The sequence below is a fragment of the Tachyglossus aculeatus genome, chromosome 21, assembly GCF_015852505.1.
Source record: "Tachyglossus aculeatus isolate mTacAcu1 chromosome 21, mTacAcu1.pri, whole genome shotgun sequence".
NCBI lineage: Eukaryota > Metazoa > Chordata > Mammalia > Monotremata > Tachyglossidae > Tachyglossus > Tachyglossus aculeatus.
This window is the reverse complement of record NC_052086.1, coordinates 40488662-40508722: the sequence shown is the minus strand read 5'-3', so window position 1 is coordinate 40508722 and position 20061 is coordinate 40488662. Positions and strand designations below refer to the sequence as shown.

Below are 20061 nucleotides of genomic sequence, written 5' to 3'. Positions count from 1 at the left end.
TGAGGCCCAGAGCAGTGAAGTGACTTGCCCAAAGTCACCCAGCTGACAAGCGGAGGAGCCGGGATTTGAACCCACGACCTCTGACTCCAAAGCCCGGGCTCTTTCCACTGAGTGGAAAGAATGAATTGAATTCATTCTGATTGAATTGAATGAATGAATGAATGTTGGGTAGGGACCGTCTCTATATGTTGCCAACTTGGACTTCCCAAGCGCTTAGTCCAGTGCTCTGCACACAGTAAGCGCTCAATAAATACGATTGAATGAATGAATGAATGAATGTCGGGTAGGGACCGTCTCTATATGTTGCCAACTTGGACTTCCCAGGCGCTTAGGACAGTGCTCTGCACACAGTAAGCGCTCAATAAATACGATTGAATGCATGAATGAATCAATGTTGGACTTCCCAAGCGCTATCAGTGCTCTGCACACAGTAAGCGCTCAATAAATACAATTGAATGAATGAATGAATGAATGAACGTTGGGTAGGGACCGTCTCTATATGTTGCCAACTTGGACTTCCCAGGCGCTTAGTCCAGTGGTCTGCACACAGTAAGCGCTCAATAAATGATTGAATGAATGAATGAATGAATGAATGAACATCGATTGGGTAGGGACCGTCTCTATATGTTGCCAACTTGGACTTCCCAGGCGCTTAGGACAGTGCTCTGCACACAGTAAGCGCTCAATAAATACGATTGAATGCATGAATGAATCGATGTTGGGTAGGGGCCGTCTCTATATGTTGCCAACTTGGACTTTCCAAGCGCTTTCATCATCAATAGTATTTATTGAGCGCTTACTGTGTGCAGAGCACTGTACTAAGCGCTTGGGAAGTCCAAGTTGGCAACATATAGAGACGGTCCCTACCCAACAGTGGGCTCACAGTCTAAAAGGGGGAGACAGAGAACAAACCTAAACATACTAACAAAATAAAATAAATAGAATAGATATGTACAAGTAAAATAGAGTAATAAATATGTACAAACATATATCCATATATACAGGTGCTGTGGGGAAGGGAAGGACGTGAGATGGGGGGGATGGAGAGGGGGATGAGGGGGAGAGGAAGGAAGGGGCTCAGTCTGGGAAGGCCTCTGCACACAGTAAGCGCTCAATAAATACGATTAAATGAATGAATGAATGAATGAATGAATGAATGGTGGGTAGGGACCGTCTCTCTATGTTGCCAACTTGGACTTCCCAAGCGCATAGTACAGTGCTCTGCACACAGTAAGCGCTCAATAAATACGATTGAATGAATGAATGAATGAATGAATGTCGGGTAGGTACCATCTCTCTATGTTGCCAACTTGGACTTCCCAAGCACTTAGTCCAGTGCTCTGCACACAGTAAGCGCTCAATAAATACGAATGACTGACTGAATGAATGAACCTCGACTCGCTCCCTTTGCTCTTCCCCTCCTCTCCCCGCCTCACAGCGCTCATGTCTATGTCTATATATCTAGAATTATATTCATTTAATAATAATAATAATAATAATAATAATAATAATAATAATAATAATGACGACATTTGTTAAGCACTTACTAGGTGCCGAGCACTGTTCTAAGCACTGGGGAGGTTACAAGGTGATCAAGTTGTCCCCCGGGGGGCTCCCGGTCTTTGTCCCCATTTTCCAGATGAGGGAACTGAGGCCCAGAGAAGTGACTTGCCCAAAGTCACCCAGCTGACAAGGCGGCGGAGTGGGATTTGAACGCATAACCTCGGACTCTCAAGCCCAGGCTCTTTCCTCTGCTTCTCTCTATGCCTCCCCTGGCTAGACTGTGAGCCCACTGTGGGCAGGGACTGTCTCTCTTTATCGCCACACTGTCCTTTCATTCATTCAATCGTATTTATTGAGCGCCTACTGTGTGCAGAGCACTGGACTAAGCGCTTGGGAAGCACATGTCCTTTCCAAGCGCTTAGTCCAGCGCTCTGCACACAGGAAGCACTCAATAAATGAACAAATACACGAACGCTACCTGGAGGGAGCCGTCTATTTCATCAGCGTCCCGACCTCCTCGGGGTGAGGGGATCCCCAGGGGCCGTTTGGGATTTCTCCTCTTGTTCAAACGGGAACGGGTCAAGCCCAACGATTCCCATCCTACCCCAAGATTCCCATAATAATAATAATAATAATGATGGCCCCATCCTACCCCAAGATTCCCATAATCATCATAATAATAATGATGGCATTTGTTAAGCGCTTACTATGTGCAAAGCACTTTTCTAAGTGCTGAGGGGGATACAAGGTGATCAGGTTGTCCCACGGAGGGCTCAGTCTTAATCCCCATTTTACGGATAATAATAATAATAATTATAATAATAATGGCATTTCTTAAGCGCTTACTATGTGCCAAGCACTGTTCTAAGTGCTGAGGGGGATACAAGGTGATCAGGTTGTCCCACGGGGGGCTCACAGTCTTCATCCCCATTTTACGGATAATAATAATAATAATAATCATGGCATTTCTTAAGCGCTTACTCTGTGCAAAGCACTGTCCTAAGCGCTGGGGAGGGCACAAGGTGATCAGGTTGTCCCATGGGGGGCTCACAGTCTTAATCCCCATTTTACGGATAACGATAATAATAATAATGATGGCATTTCTTAAGCACTTACTCTGTGCAAACCACTGTCCTAAGCACTGAGGAGGATACAAGGTGATCAGGTTGTCCCACGGGGGGCTCACAGTCTTAATCCCCATTTTATGGATAATAATAATAATAATAATAATGGCATTTCTTAAGCGCTTACTATGTGCAAAGCACTGTCCTAAGCGCTGGGGAGGTCACAAGGCGATCAGGTTGTCCCACGGGGGGCTCACAGTCTTAATCCCCATTTTATGGATAACAATAATAATAATAATGATGGCATTTCTTAAGCGCTTACTATGTGCAAAGCACTGTCCTAAGCACTGAGGAGGATACAAGGTGATCAGGTTGTCCCACGGGGGGGCTCACAGTCTTAATCCCCATTTTACGGATAATAATAATAATGATAACGGCATTTATTAAGTGCTTACTAGGTGCAAAGCACTGTTCTAAGCGCTGCGGAGGTTACAAGGTGATCAGGTTGTCCCACGTGCGGCTCAGTCTTCATCCCCGTTTTACAGATGAGGGAACTGAGGCCCAGAGAATAATAATAATAATGATGGCATTTATTAAGCACTTACTATGTGCAAAGCACTGTTCTAAGCGCTTGGGAGATTACAAGGTGATCAGGTTGTCCCACGGGGGGCTCACAATCATGGCATTTCTTAAGCGCTTACTCTGTGCAAAGCACTGTCCTAAGCGCTGGGGAGGTCACAAGGTGATCAGGGTGTCTCACGGGGGGCTCACAGTCTTAATCCCCATTTTACGGATAATAATAATAATGATAACGGCATTTATTAAGCGCTTACTATGTGCAAAGCACTGTCCTAAGCGCTGCGGAGGTCACAAGGTGATTAGGTTGTCTCACGGGGGGCTCACAGTCTTAATCCCCATTTTACGGATAATAATAATAATAATAACGGCATTTCTTAAGCGCTTACTATGTGCAAAGCACTGTCCTAAGCGCTGGGGAGGTCACAAGGTGATCAGGCTGTCCCACGGGGGGCTCCCAGTCTTCATCCCCATTTTCCAGATGAGGGAACCGAGGCCCAGAGAAGTGAAGTGACTGGCCCAAAGTCACACAGCAGACATGCGGCGGAGCTGGGATTCGAACCCATGATCTCGGACTCCAAAGCCCGGGCTCTTTCCACCGAGCCACGCTGCTTCTCATCCCACCCCAAGCTTCCCATCCCCTTTCCCCCTCCAGAAAACATCCCCAAGTCCCAGAAAAGCTCTGCTCCCGGCTGGCCCCGTCACCGGGGATGGCTACTGTTGGGACCCTGCCTTTAGTCTGGGCTTTCCGAGACAGATTTTCTATTTTCCCAGCACGGGGGCTCCTGAATGGGGAGTCTATTAGGTAGCCCGAGGGGGTCTATAACACACCACTTAGGGGTTCGCTTTTAAGTTAGAGGCCGCCCCTCGAAGCGGTCACCACGGTCCGCGGAGACGTCCGGTCGAAACTCAAAGGCCCGGCTCCCGAAAAAGAAAAATAAGAGAAGAGGAGGAAAAAAAGAGAAGCAGCGTGGCTCAGTGGAAAGAGCCCGGGCTTTGGAGTCAGAGGTCATGGGTTCAAATCCTGCCTCCGCCAATTGTCAGCCCGGTGACTTTAGGCAAGTCACTTCTAGACTGTGAGCCCACTGTTGGGTAGGGACCGTCTCTCTATGTTGCCAACTTGGACTTCCCAAGCGCTTAGTACAGTGCTCTGCACACAGGAAGCGCTCAATAAATACGATTGATTGATTGATTAGTCCACTGCTCTGCACACAGCAAGCGCTCAATAAATACGATTGAATGATTGATTGATTGAATGAATGAACGTCACTTCTCTGGGCCTCAGTTCCCTCCTCTGGAAAATGGGGATGAAGACTGTGAGCCCCCATGGGACATCCTGATCACCATGTCACCTCCCCAGCGCTTAGAACAGTGCTTTGCACATAGTAAGCGCTTAATCAATGCCATCATTATTATTATTATTATTATTAAAGAACGAAATAGGGAAGAGAGAGAGAGAGAGAGGCAGGCGGTCCGAACCCAACTGCTTTGTCCCCAGGAGGCCTGGTGGTGAGCGGTGACGCCTCTTTCCCCTCGGTCGTATTCATTCAATTGTATTTATTGAGCGCTTCCTGTGTGCAGAGCACTGTACTAAGCGCTTGGGAAGTCCAAGTTGGCAACATACAGAGACGGTCCCTACCCAACAGCGGGCTCACAGCCGTATCCCACAGGCACCTCGGACGGAGAAGCGGCGTGGCTCAGTGGAAAGAGCCCGGGTTTGGGAGTCAGAAGTTGTGGGTTCTAATCCCGCCTCTGCCAACTGTCAGCTGGGTGACTTTGGGCAAGTCACTTCACTTTTCTGTGCCTCAGTTCCCTCATCTGGAAAATGGTGATTAAGTCTGTGAGCCCCACGTGGGACAACCTGATCACCTTGTATCCCCCCAGCGCTTAGAACAGTGCTTTGCACACAGTAAGTGCTTAATAAATGCATTTGGAGAAGCAGCGTGGCTCAGTGGAAAAGAGCATGGGCTTTGGAGTCAGAGGTCATGGGTTCAAATCCCGGCTCCACCACTTGTCAGCTGTGTGACTTTGGGCAAGTCACTTCACTTCTCTGGGCCTCAGTTCCCTCATCTGTAAAATGGGGATGAAGACTGTGAGCCCCACGTAGGACAACCTCATGACCTTGTATCGCCCCAGTGCTTAGAACAGTGCTTTGCACATAGTAAGTGCCTAATAAATGCCATTATTATTATTATTATTATTATTATTATTATTATTATTATTCTCTGGGCCTCGGTTCCCTCATTGGGCAAATGGGGATAAAGACTGTGAGCCCCCCGTGGGACAACTTGATTACCTTGTATCCCCCCAGCGCTTAGAACAGGGCTTTGCACATAGTAAGCGCTTAATAAATGCCATTATTATTATTATTATTATTCTCTGGGCCTCAGTTCCCTCATCTGTCAAATGGGGACAAAGACTGCGAGCCCCAGGTGGGACAACCTGATCACCTTGTAACCTCCCCAGCGCTTAGAGCAGTGCTTGGCACATAGTAAGCGCTTAATAAGTGCCATCATTATGATTATTATTCTGTTCAGTTCCCTCATATAAAATGGGGATGAAGACGGTGAGCCCCAGGTGGGACAACCTGATCACCTTGCCCAGCGCTTAGAACAGTGCTTGACATATAGTCAGCGCTTAATAAATGCCATCAGTATTATTATTCTGTGCCTCAGTGACCTCATCTGTAAAATGGGGATGAAGACAGTGAGCCCCACGTGGGACAACCTGATCACCTTGTATCTGCCTCGACGCTCAGAACGGTGCTCGGCGCCTAGTAAGCGCTTAACGAATACCATCATAATTAGTATTATTGACCGCCACTCTCCCCGGCTCCAAGGCCTTATCGAAGGCCCGTCTCCTCTGAGAAACAGCATGGCTAGGTGCGAAAAGCCCGGGCTTTGGAGTCAGAGATCGTGGGTTCGAATCCCAGCTCCGCCACCCGTCTGCTGTGTGACCTTGGGCAAGTCACTTCACTTCTCTGAGCCTCAGTGACCTCATCCGTAAAATGGGGATGAAGACTGTGAGGCCCCCGTGGGACAACCTCGTCACCTTGTATCTACCTCAGCGCTTAGAACGGTGCTCGGCGCTGGCGGTGAGAAGCAGCGTGGCTCAGTGGAAAGAGCCCGGGCTTTGGAGTCAGAGGTCATGGGTTCGAATCCCGGCTTGGCCAATTGTCAGCTGGGTGACTTTCGGCAAATCACTTCGCTTCTCTGGGCCTCAGTTACCCCATCTGTAAAATGGGGGTTAAGACCGTGAGCCCCCCGTGGGACAACCTGATCACCTTGTAACCTCCCCAGTGCTTAGAACAGTGCTTTGCACATAGTAAGCACTTAATAAATGCCATCATTATTATTATTATCATTATTAGTAAGCGCTTAACGAATACCATCATAATTAGTATTATCGACCGCCACTCTCCCCGGCTCCAAGGCCTTATCGAAGGCCCGTCTCCTCCGAGAAGCAGCGTGGCTCAGTGTGAACAGCCCGGGCTTTGGAGTCAGAGATCATGGGTTCGAATCCCAGCTCCGCCACCCGTCTGCTGTGTGACCTTGGGCAAGTCACTTCACTTCTCTGAGCCTCAGTGACCCCATCCGTAAAATGGGGATGAAGACTGTGAGGCCCCCGTGGGACCACCTCGTCACCTTGTATCTACCTCAGCGCTTAGAACGGTGCTCGGCGCTGGTGTTGAGAAGCAGCGTGGTTCAGTGGAAAAGAGCCCGGGCTTTGGAGTCAGAGGTCATGGGTTCGAATCCCGATTCGGCCAATTGTCAGCTGGGTGACTTTCAGCAAATCACTTTGCTTCTCTGGGCCTCAGTTACCTCATCTGTAAAATGGGGGTTAAGACCGTGAGCCCCCCATGGGACAACCTGATCACCTTGTAACCTCCCCAGTGCTTAGAACACTGCTTTGCACATAGTAAGCACTTAATAAATGCCATCATTATTATTATTATCATTATTAGTAAGCACTTAACGAATACCATCATAATTAGTACTGTTGACCACCACTCTCCCCGGCTCCAAGGCCTTATCGAAGGCCCGTCTCCTCTGAGAAGCAGCATGGCTCGGTGCGAACAGCCAGGGCTTTGGAGTCAGAGATCGTGGGTTCGAATCCCAGCTCCGCCACCTGTCTGCTGTGTGACCTTGGGCAGTCACTTCACTTCTCTGAGCCTCAGTGACCTCATCCGTAAAATGGGGATGAAGACGGTGAGCCCCCCTGTGGGACAACCTCATCACCTTGGATCTACCTCAGCGCTTAGAACGGTGCTCGGCGCTGGCGGTGAGAAGCAGCGTGGCTCAGTGGAAAAGAGCCCGGGCTTTGGAGTCAGAGGTCATGGGTTCGAATCCCGGCTCGGCCAATTGTCAGTTGTGTGACTTTGGGCAAGTCACTTCACTTCTCTGGGCCTCAGTTACCTCATCTGTAAAATGGGGGTTAAGACCGTGAGCCCCCCGTGGGACAACCTGATTACCTTGTTACCTCCCCAGTGCTTAGAACGGTGCTTTGCACATAGTAAGTGCTTAATAAACTCCATTATTATTAGTAAGCGCTTAACGAATACCATCATAATTAGTATTATTGACCGCCACTCTCCCCGGCTCCAAGGCCTTATCGAAGGCCCGTCTCCTCTGAGAAGCAGCGTGGCTCGGTGCGAAAAGCCCGGGCTTTGGAGTCAGAGATCGTGGGTTCGAATCCCAGCTCCGCCACCCGTCTGCTGTGTGACCTTGGGCAAGTCACTTCACTTCTCTGAACCCCAGTGACCTCATCCGCAAAATGGGGATGAAGACTGTGAGCCCCCCGTGGGACCACCTCATCACCTTGTATCTACCTCAGCGCTTAGAACGGTGCTCGGCGCTGGCGGTGAGAAGCAGCGTGGCTCAGTGGAAAAGAGCCCGGGCTTTGGAGTCAGAGGTCATGGGTTCGAATCCCGGCTCGGCCAATTGTCAGTTGTGTGACTTTGGGCAAGTCACTTCACTTCTCTGGGCCTCAGTTACCTCATCTGTAAAATGGGGGTTAAGACCGTGAGCCCCCCGTGGGCCAACCTGATCACCTTGTTACCTCCCCAGTGCTTAGAACGGTGCTTTGCACATAGTAAGTGCTTAATAAACTCCATTATTATTAGTAAGCGCTTAACGAATACCATCATAATTAGTATTATTGACCGCCACTCTCCCCGGCTCCAAGGCCTTATCGAAGGCCCGTCTCCTCTGAGAAGCAGCATGGCTCGGTGCGAAAAGCCCGGGCTTTGGAGTCAGAGATCGTGGGTTCGAATCCCAGCTCCGCCACCCGTCTGCTGTGTGACCTTGGGCAAGTCACTTCACTTCTCTGAACCCCAGTGACCTCATCCGCAAAATGGGGATGAAGACTGTGAGCCCCCCGTGGGACCACCTCATCACCTTGTATCTACCTCAGCGCTTAGAACGGTGCTTGGCGCTGGCGTTGAGAAGCAGCGTGGCTCTGTGGAAAAGAGCCCGGGCTTTGGAGTCAGAGGTCATGGGTTCGAATCCCGATTTGGCCAATTGTCAGCTGGGTGACTTTCAGCAAATCACTTCGCTTCTCTGGGCCTCAGTTACCTCATCTGTAAAATGGGGGTTAAGACTGTGAGCCCCTGTGGGACAACCTGATCACCTTGTAACCTCCCCAGGGCTTAGAACAGTGCTTTGCACATAGTAAGCGCTTAATAAATGCCATCATTATTATTATCAGTAGTAGTAGTAGTAGTAAGCACTTAACGAATACCATCACAATTAATATTACCAACCGCCACTCTCCCCCGCTCCAAGGCCTTATCGAAGGCCCGTCTCCTCCAAGAAGCAGTGTGGCTCGGTGCGAACAGCCTGGGCTTTGGAGTCAGAGATCATGGGTTCGAATCCCAGCTCCGCCACCCATCTGCTGTGAGATCTTGGGCAAATCACTTCACTTCTCTGAGCCTCAGTGACTTCATCCATAAAATGGGGAAGAAGATGGTGAGCCCCCGTGGGACAACCTTCCCAGACCAGGCCTCGCTTTTCCTCCTCTCCCGCTCCCTTTCATTCATTCATTCATTCAATCGTATTTATCGAGCGCTTCCTGTGTGCAGAGCACTGGACTAAGCGCTTGGGAAGTTCAAGTTGGGAACACATAGAGACGGTCCCTGCCCAACAGTGGGCTCACAGTCTAGAAGGGGGATAAAACCAAACATATCCTGCCTCGCTTCCTTGGCCGTCCCCTCTTTCCGGCCCCACACCGCCCGTGTCCCCATCTCTCGTTTTCTTTATTCGCCCCGTGGTCCGTCTCCCCGACTTTGGGCGGGAGCCGGTGGCGGACGGGGAAGGCCTCCGTTTATCCCGGCCTCGGCCTCTCCCAACATCCTGATCCAGCGGCCCGCACCGGGGAAGCGCTCGCCCAATCCGACCGACCGACCGGATGGATGAAGAGGAACCGTCTCTATACGTTGCCAACTTTTACTTCCCAAGCGCTCAGTCCAGTGCTCTGCACACAGCAAGTGCTCAGTGAATACGATCGAATGGATGAATGAATGAATCCGGTCCATCCTCCTCCCGCGCCAGCCCGCTGCAAACCACGGCGCTTCTGGAAAGGCAGGGGGAATGGGGGCGGGAATAACCCATCCCTCTGGGGTCCCACGGCCTCGGCCGGTGTCATCCCGGCCCGCACGGGCGACCACTACGTCCCACCGGGGTGGTCCCGGGGAGGGAGGGGGGCCCAGGGGAAGGCTGGACAGGGACCACGATTCCCCGCATCCCAAAGCCCGAGGACTCCAACGAGGCGCGAGGCTCGGACGGCGGGGGGACCGTCTGGGATGGAGGGGGGATTGGAGGGGGCGAATGAGGGGTCTCGGGGGCGTGAAGCCCCTCTCCCCCGGCTCCCACCCCGGCCGGCCGGTCGGAAAATCCCGTTTGCCAGAGTAAAAAGGGATGGGCCGTTGGGAGGCCTTCCCTCCCCTCCCCGCCCGCTGGCAAGGGGGTCCGGGGTCGGGGGTCCCGGGGGTCGGTCCGGGCTCAGGAGCCCCAAGAGGCCCAGATCGGCCGAGACACCAGGGCATCGCCCTGGCCAGGCCAGCCTCCCTTGGAAAACACATCCATGCACACGGGCTCACTGTAGTATTCCGTGCATCAATGAGGGCGTGTGAACGTGCATTCACTCACTCACTCTCACACACACACACACACTCACACACACACACACACACACACACACACACACACAGGGGACCAAGATGCTGACATTCAAATACACACACACACACACACACACACACACACACACAGAGGACCAAGATGCTGACATTCAAATACACACACACACACACACACACCCCCATAGTATTCCATGCATAGATATCTATGTGTGTGTATGTATGTGTGTGTGTGTGTAAAGGCACATTCACAAACACACACACACCCATAGTATTCCATGCATAGATGTCTATGTGTGTGTGTGTGTAAAGGCACATTCACACACACACACACACGCACGCACCATAGTACTCCATGCATTGATATGCGTGTGTGTGCGTGTGTGTGTGTGTGAAAGAGCACTGACACAAAAATACACACACACACACGTAGGAGCGAGACCCTGACATTCATTCACACTCACACACACACACACACACCCCCACACCCATAGTACTCCATGCATTGATATGCGTGTGTGTGTGTGTGAAAGAGCACTGACACAAACATACACACACATAGGAGCGAGACCCTGACATTCACACACACAAACACACACACACACACACACCCCACAGTATTCCATGCATTGATATGCGCGCGTGTGTGTGTGTGTGTGTGTGTATGAGTGAAGGAGCATTTACACACACACACACACATGCACGTAGGATCAAGACCCTGAGAGACACACACACACACACACACACACACACACAAAAAAAAAAAGAACCCAGGTTGGAGCGAGCCCCGGAGCCCCGCGCAGCCGAGCGGCCCAGCCGGTCTCCCACAGCGGGCTCGTTTTCCAGGGCATTTCCATGAAAAGAAAGGAATCCGAGGAGACCCGGGCAGGGATAAACTCCCCCCCCCGGCCCCCCACCCCCAAGGCCTTCCGCTTGACATGCACACACACACACACACACACACACACACGGTTTTTCCACGCCACCAGCCGGGCTCCAACCGGCCCCATCCCGTTGCTATGCCGACCGGACCATCCCGATGATCTTTTTTTGTGCATGTGTGTGCGTGTGGGTGCACCGCAGGCGATCCTGGGGAGGGGGGACAACGAACCCTCGACTCCTCAGGTCCCCCCCCCGCCGCCCCAATCCATCCCCGGCATCCCTCCCCGCCGGGGACGGGAGAGGTTGGGAGATAGCCGCCGGAGCGGCGAGCTCACCCACCAAGGATGCTGATCGGATGGTGGCAAAACGCTCTCGGTTCCGGCAGTGGACGGACTGAGAAGGCGGCGGCTCAGGCCGGGATTCCTTGTGGCCCACGTCATACCTTAAGAAGACATGATCCTGCAGAAACGGATAAAAACAAGGACACGGTCCGGCTGCCCTCGGTCCCCTCGCCGCCTGCCTGGGTCCGGGCCCCGCGGCGGGAGGCGCATAGTTCAGGGCCCGGGCCGGTCCCCGCCGCTCCCGGGGTCCATGGCGGCCTCCGGCGGGGGGGACGGCGGCCGATGGCCGGCGGCGGGGAGCCTTCCCGGGGCGCTCGCACGAGAGGGGAGCTCACGCCGGGGGCCGCGTCGACGGGGAGGCCCGGCTCACGGGGCCCCGCGCTCCTCCGAGGCGGCCGCCTTCATGGCGTCGGAGCGGGAGAGGGAGCGGGAGGAGGAGGAGGAGAAGGAGGGGAAACAGGAGGAGGAGGAGGAGGAGGAGGAGGAGGAGGAGGAGGTCGACGTCGGCTGGGAGCGGGCGGGCGAGGCCTGGCCTCATCCCCCCCGCAAGCCCCGCTCCCGTCGAAGGAATCGGCTTCGAGCGGCGGGCGGCGAGGCCTAGTTGAGGCGGGAAGGCCCGGCGCCCCGCGGCCGCAGGCCCGTCACGGCGGGACCCGCTTCCAGCACCTTCTGCGTCCCCGGCTCCTCCACGGAGGCGGGCGGGATGGGCGGGGGGGGGGGGGACGTTTCGGCCCGCTTTTGCGTGGTTTTAAAGAGACAGGCTCCCCCAGAGGCTCCGGCCGCCGGGCCGCGCGGCCCACGTGGCCCACGTGGCCGAGGCCTAGACGCCGCCTCCGACCCGCCGGGCGCCGCAGGGAGGCCGGGCCCGGTCTCCCTCGTCCCCCGGAGGCCGGCTCCTCCGCTTCCTCCGTCCGCCTTCGCCTCGTCCGGGCGGGCCTCGTTCATTCGGTCGTATTTATCGGCGCTTACTGTGTGCGGAGCACTGTAGTGAGCGCCTGGGGAGCACAAGTCGGCCACATCTAGAGACGGTCCCGACCCGACAGTCGTGGAGGGGGAGCGGTCTCTCTCTCTCTCTTCCCCCAAAGACCGGCTTCTCCGCTTCCTCCATCCGCCTTCGCCTCGTTCGGGTGGGCCTCGTTCATTCAATCGTATTTATCGAGCACTTACTGTGTGCGGAGCACTGGACTGAGCGCTTGGGAAGTCCAAGTTGGCCACATCTAGAGACGGTCCCTACCCAACAGTCGGGGAGGGGGAGCGGTCTCTCTCTCTTCCCCCAAAGACCGGCTCCTCCACTTCCTCCATCCGCCTTCACCTCGTCCGGGTGGGCCTCGTTCATTCAATCGTATTTATTGAGCACTTACCGCGTGCAGAGCACTGTACAGAGCGCTTGGGAAGTACAAGTTGGTCACATCTGGAGACGGTCCCTACCCGACAGTCGTGGAGGGGGAGCGGTCTCTCTCTCTCTTCCCCCAAAGACAGGCTTCTCCGCTTCCTCCATCCGCCTTCGCCTCGTCCGGGTGGGCCTCATTCATTCAATCGTATTTATTGAGCACTTACCGCGTGCAGAGCACTGTACAGAGCGCTTGGGAAGTACAAGTTGGTCACATCTGGAGACGGTCCCTACCCAACAGTTGTGGAGGGGGAGCGGTCTCTCTCTCTCTTCCCCCAAAGACGGGCTTCTCCGCTTCCTCCATCCGCCTTCGCCTCGTCCGGGTGGGCCTCATTCATTCAATCGTATTTATTGAGCACTTACCGCGTGCAGAGCACTGTACAGAGCGCTTGGGAAGTACAAGTTGGTCACATCTGGAGATGGTCCCTACCCAACAGTCGTGGAGGGGGAGCGGTCTCTCTCTCTCTTCCCCCAAAGACCGGCTTCTCCGCTTCCTCCATCCGCCTTCGCCTCGTCCGGGTGGGCCTCATTCATTCAATCGTATTTATTGAGCACTTACCGCGTGCAGAGCACTGTACAGAGCGCTTGGGAAGTACAAGTTGGCAACATCTAGAGACGGTCCCTACCCGACAGTCATGGAGGGGGAGCGGTCTCTCTCTCTTCCCCCAAAGACGGGCTTCTCCACTTCCTCCATCCGCCTTCACCTCGTCCGGGTGGGCCTCGTTCATTCAATCGTATTTATCGAGTGCTTACTGTGCGCGGAGCACTGGACTGAGTGCTTGGGGAGCACAAGTCGGCCACATCTAGAGACGGTCCCGACCCGACAGTCATGGAGGGGGAGCGGTCTCTCTCTCTTCCCCCAAAGACCGGCTCCTCCACTTCCTCCTTACGCCTTCGCCTCGTCCGGGTGGGCCTCGTTCATTCAATCGTATTTATTGAGCGCTTACTGTGTGCCGAGCACTGTAGTGAGCGCTTGGGAAGCACACATTGGCCACATCTAGAGACGGTCCCTACCCGACAGTCGTGGAGGGGGAGCGGTCTCTCTCTCTCTCCCCCCCAAAGACCGGCTCCTCCACTTCCTCCATCCGCCTTCACCTCGTCCGGGTGGGCCTCGTTCATTCAATCGTATTTATTGAGCACTTACCGCGTGCAGAGCACTGTACAGAGCGCTTGGGAAGTACAAGTTGGTCACATCTGGAGACGGTCCCTACCCAACAGTCGTGGAGGGGGAGCGGTCTCTCTCTCTCTTCCCCCAAAGACAGGCTTCTCCGCTTCCTCCATCCGCCTTCGCCTCGTCCGGGTGGGCCTCGTTCATTCAATCGTATTTATCGAGCGCTTACTGTGTGCGGAGCACTGTAGTGAGCGCTTGGGGAGCACAAGTCGGCCACATCTAGAGACGGTCCCGACCCGACAGTCATGGAGGGGGAGTGGTCTCTCTCTCTTCCCCCAAACACCGGCTCCTCCACTTCCTCCTTCCGCCTTCACCTCGTCCGGGTGGGCCTCGTTCATTCAATCATATTTATCGAGCGCTTACCGTGTGCGGAGCACTGTACTGAGCGCTTGGGAAGTCCAAGTTGGCCACATCTAGAGACGGTCCTGACCTGACAGTCGTGGAGGGGGGGCGGTCTCTCTCTCTTCCCCCAAACACCGGCTCCTCCGCTTCCTCCATCCACCTTCGCTTCATCCGGGTGGGCCTCGTTCATTCAATCGTATTTATTGAGCGCTTACTGTGTGCCGAGCACTGTAGTGAGCGCTTGGGAAGCACACATTGGCCACATCTAGAGACGGTCCCTACCCGACAGTCGTGGAGGGGGAGCGGTCTCTCTCTCTCTCTCCCCCCCCAAAAGACCGGCTCCTCCGCCTCCTCCATCCGCCTTCACCTCATCCGGGTGGGCCTCATTCATTCAATCGCATTTATCGAGCGCTTACCATGTGCAGAGCACTGTACTGAGCGCTTGGGAAGTCCAAGTTGGCCACATCTAGAGACGGTCCTGACCCGACAGTCGTGGAGGGGGAGTGGTCTCTCTCTCTTCCCCCAAAGACCGGCTCCTCCGCTTCCTCCATCCGCCTTCGCCTCATCCGGGTGGGCCTCGTTCATTCAATCGTATTTATCGAGTACTTACCGTGTGCAGAGCACTGTACTGAGCGCTTGGGAAGTACAAGTTGGCAACATCTAGAGACGGTCCCTACCCAACAGTCGTGGAGGGGGAGCGGTCTCTCTCTCTTCGCCCAAACACCGGTTCCTCCGCTTCCTCCATCCGCCTTCGCCTCGTCTGGGTGGGCCTCATTCATTCAATCGTATATATTGAGCGCTTACTGTGTGTGGAGCACTGTACTGAGCGCTTGGGAATTCCAAGTTGGCCACATATAGAGACGGTCCCTACCCAATAGATGTGGAAGGAGAGCGCGGGCCTGCCTTCTGGAGCTCCGCTTGACCCCCGGGTGACCTCGGGTGGGCCGCGTCGCTCCCGGGGGCCTCGGTTCCCCCATCGCTCCAGCAATACTAATCCCGATGGTGTCCATTAAGCGCTTCCTCTGTGCCGAGCCCTGTTCTGAGCGCCGGCGGAGATCCAAGGTCATCGGGTTGCCCCCCGTGGGGCTCGCGGTCTTCAGCCCCATTTGACGGATGAGGTCGTCGAGGCCCAGAGAAGCGACTTGTCCAACGTCACGCGTCTGACGGGCGGCGGAGCCGGGATTAATAATAATAATAATAATAATGATGGCATTTATTAAGCGCTTACTATGTGCAAGGCACTGTTCTAAGCACTGGGGAGGTTACAAGGTGATCAGGTTGTCCCACGGGGGGCTCCCAGTCTTCATCCCCATTTTACACTAACTGAGGCCCAGAGACGTGAAGTGACTTGCCCCAAGTCACACAGCTTGACAATTGGCGGAGCCGGGATTTGAACCCACGACCTCCGACTCTCCAGCCCGGGCTCTTTCCACTGAGCCACACTGCTTCTCTTTTCATTCATTCATTCATTTATTCAATCGTATTTATTGAGCGCTTACTGTGTGCAGAGCACTGTACTAAGCGCTTGGGAAGTACAAGTTGGCAACATAGAGAGACGGTCCCTACCCGACAGCGGGCTCACAGTCTAGAAGGGGGAGACACAAAACAAGACAAAATATATTAACAAAATAAAATAAATAGAATAAATATGTACAAGTAAAATAAATAGAGTAATAAATCCATACAAACGTATATACATAAATAATAATAATGGCACTTATTGAGAGCTTACTCTGTGCAAAGCACTGTTCTAAGCACTGGGGAGGTTACAAGATGATCAGGTTGTCCCACGGGGGGCTCACAGTCTTCATCCCCATTTTCCAGATGAGGGAACTGAGGCCCAGAGAAGTGAAGCGACTTGCCCAAAGTCCCACAGCTGACAATTGGCGGAGCCGGGATTCGAACCCACGACCTCCGACTCCCAAGCCCGGGCTCTTTCCACAACGCCGTACTGCTTCTTGAACGTGTACTTTCCCCAGTGTTTAGACCAGTGCTCTGCTTGGGAGGGACAACTCTCACAGTCGTTTGGGTCGGAAAACTCTCGACGGCAAAAATTCCAGGGGTGCTGACTTTTAACGGGCAGGTCATCATCATCACCATCAATCGTATTTATTGAGCGCTTACTATGTGCAGAGCACTGGACTAAGCGCTTGGGAAGTACAAATTGGCAACATCTAGAGACGGTCCCTACCCAACAGTGGGCTCACAGTCTAAAAGGGGGAGACAGAGAACAAAACCAAACATACAAACAAAATAAAATGAAGAGATATGTACAAATAAAATAAATAAATAAAAAATCATCAATCGTATTTATTGAGCGCTTACTGTGTGCAGAGCACTGTACTAAGCGCTTGGGAAGTACAAGTTGGCAACATATAGAGACAGTCCCTACCCAACAGTGGGCTCACAGTCACTTCAGGAATTGATTCACTCGGTCGTATTGAACGGAGCGCTTACCGTGCGCAGGGCACTGGACTGAGCGCTCGTCACGACACCAACTTGTGTGTGTTGCCAACTTGTACTTCCCAAGCGCTTAGTACACTGCTTTGCACACAGTAAGCGCTCAATAAATATGATTGATTGATTGATACGTCTCTGTGCCTCAGTTCCCTCATCTGTAAAACGGGGGTTAATCTATAATTCTATTTATTTATTTTGAGGCGACTGACACCTATTTGTTTTGTTTTGTTGTCTGTCTCCCCCGACTTCTAGGCGGTGAGCCCGTCGTTGGGTAGGGACCGTCTCTATCTGCGGCCGAATCGTACTTTCCAAGCGCTTAGTAATGATGATGATGACGATGATGGTATTTGCTAAGCGCTTATTATGTGCCAAGCGCTGTTCTAAGCGCTGGGAAGGATACAAGGTGATCGGGTTGTCCCATGTGGGGCTCACAAATCAATCCCCATTTTCCAGATGAGGGAACTGAAGCCCCAAGAAGTGGAGCGACGTGCCCAAAGTCACAATCAATCGTATTTATTGAGCGCTTACTGTGTGCAGAGCACTGGACTAAGCGCTTGGGAAGTACAAGTTGGCAACATACCTAGACGGTCCCTACCCAACAGCGGGCTCACAGTCTAGAAGGGGGCAACAGAGAACAAAACCAAACATACTAACAAAATAAAATCAATCAATCAATCGCATTTATTGAGTGCTTACTGTGTGCAGAGCACTGTACTAAGCGCTTGGGAAGTCCAAGTTGGCAACATACCGAGACGGTCCCTACCCAACAGTGGGCTCACAGTCTAGAAGGGGGAGACAGAGAACAAAACCAAACATACTAACAAAATAAAATCAATCAATCCATCAATCAATCGTATTTATTGAGCGCTTACTGTGTGCAGAGCACTGTACTAAGCGCTTGGGAAGTCCAAGTTGGCAAATAGAATAAATAGAATAGATAAAATAAATAGAATAGATATGTACAAGTAAAATAAATACATAAATAGAGTAATTAACATGTACAAACATATATACATATATACAGGTCATGTATATATACAGGTACTGCACCTGTATATATGTATATATGTTTGTACATATTTGTTACTTTATTTATTTATTTATTTATTTTACTTGTACATATCTATTCTATTTATTTTATTTTGTTAGTATGTTTTGGTTTTGTTCTCCGTCTCCCCCTTTTAGACTGTGAGCCCACTGTTGGGTAGGGACCGTCTCTATACGTTGCTAATTTGTACTTCCCAAGCACTTAGTACAGTGCTCTGCACATAGTAAGTGCTCAATAAATACGATTGATGATGATGATGAGGTATATACAGGTATACAGGTATATATCCTTCTTCTCCCCCTCGTCCCCCTCTCCATCCCCCCATCTTACCTCCTTCCCTTCCCCACAGCACCTCTATATATGTATATATGTTTGTACATATTTATTACTCTATTTGTTTATTTATTTTACTTGTACATAGCTATTCTATTTATTTTATTTTGTTAGTATGTTTGGTTTTGTTCTCTGTCTCCCTCTTTTAGACTGTGAGCCCACTGTTGGGTAGGGACTGTCTCTATATGTTGCCAACTTGGACTTCCCAAGCGCTTAGTCCAGTGCTCTGCACACAGTGCTCAATAAATACGATTGATGATGATGATGGTGAGGTATACACAGGTATACAGGTATATATACGTGTATACAGGTGACAAGCATATATACGCTTGTCACACAGCTGACAAGCGGTGGAGTCGGGATTTGAACCCATGACCTCGGGCTCTTTCCACCGAGCCGCGCTGCTTACAGCACTCTGCACACGGTAAGCGCTCAATAAATGCGACACTGAATGAATGAATGGAGTCAGTGCTAGTTTGGGATTTGGGCAGGTCCCACGTTGTAAACGTTTTTCAGTACTTTTCAGGGACAAGGAGGCCAACGGGACAATTTCACGGAAATTTTCCAATTGACAGGATCAAAGAAAGAAAATTCCAAAGACACCAGACCTCTCTTACTTTGGTCTTCCTGTAACGAGGAACAAAACCCGTCGCCTGACGCAATCCTTCGGCGTGGGGATGGACTGAACGACAACTGTGAGCCTCCCGGGGGACAACATGATCACTTTGTATCCTCCCCAGCGCTTAGAATAGTGCTTTGCTCATGGTAAGCGCTTAAATGCCACCATTATCAGTGCTTAGAACAGTGCTTTGCACATAGTAAGCGCTTAATAAATGCCATTATTATTATTATTATTATTAGAGCACTTAGAACAGTGCTCTGCACATAGTAAGCGCTTAATAAATGCCATTATTATTATTATTATTAGAGCACTTAGAACAGTGCTCTGCACATAGTGAGCACTTAACAAATGCCATCATTATCAGCGCTTAGAACAGTGCTTTGTACATAGTAAGCGCTTAATAAATGCCATTATTATTGTTATTATTATTAGAGCACTTAGTACAGTGCTCCGCACATAGTAAGCGCTTAACAAATGCCATCATTATCAGCGCTTAGAACAGTGCTTTGCACATAGTAAGCGCTTAACAAATGCCATTATTATTATTATTATTATTATTATTAGAGCACTTAGAACAGTGCTCTGCACATAGTAAGGGTTTAACAAATGCCATCATTATCAGCGCTTAGAACAATGCTTTGTACATAGTAAGCACTTAATAAATGCCATTATTATTATTACTAGAGCACTTAGTACAGTGCTCTGCACATAGTAAGTGCTTAACAAATGCCATCATTATCAGCACTTAGAACAGTGCTTTGTACATAGTAAGTGCTTAATAAATGCCGTTATTATGATTATGATTATTATTAGAGCACTTAGAACAGTGCTCTGCACATAGAAAGCGCTTAATAAATGCCATTATTATTATTATTAGAGCACTTAGAACAGTGCTCTGTACATCGTAAGTGCTTAATAAATGCCATTATTATTATTAGAGCACTTAGAACAGTGCTCTGCACATAGTAAGCGCTTAACAAATGCCATCATTATCAGCACTTAGAACAGTGCTTTGCACATAGTAAGCGCTTAATAAATGCCATTATTATTATTATTATTATTATTATTAGAGCACTTAGAACAGTGCTCTGCACATAGTAAGCGCTTAATAAATGCCATTATTATTATTACTATTCTTAGAGCACTTAGAACAGTGCTCTGCACATAGTAAGCGCTTAACAAATGCCATCATTA

The 20061-nt window shown here is 51.3% G+C and overlaps 1 protein-coding gene across 2 annotated transcripts in view; it reads right to left on the bottom strand.

The window, feature by feature from the left end:
- Positions 1 to 20061, bottom strand: part of TAOK3 (TAO kinase 3) — a 248794-nt gene that overhangs the window by 46446 nt on the left and 182287 nt on the right. For both annotated transcript variants that reach the window (XM_038763111.1, XM_038763112.1), the window contains one exon: positions 11500 to 11619. In XM_038763111.1, coding sequence (XP_038619039.1) covers positions 11500 to 11619 — 120 coding nt within the window. The remainder of the gene's footprint in view (positions 1 to 11499; positions 11620 to 20061) is intronic.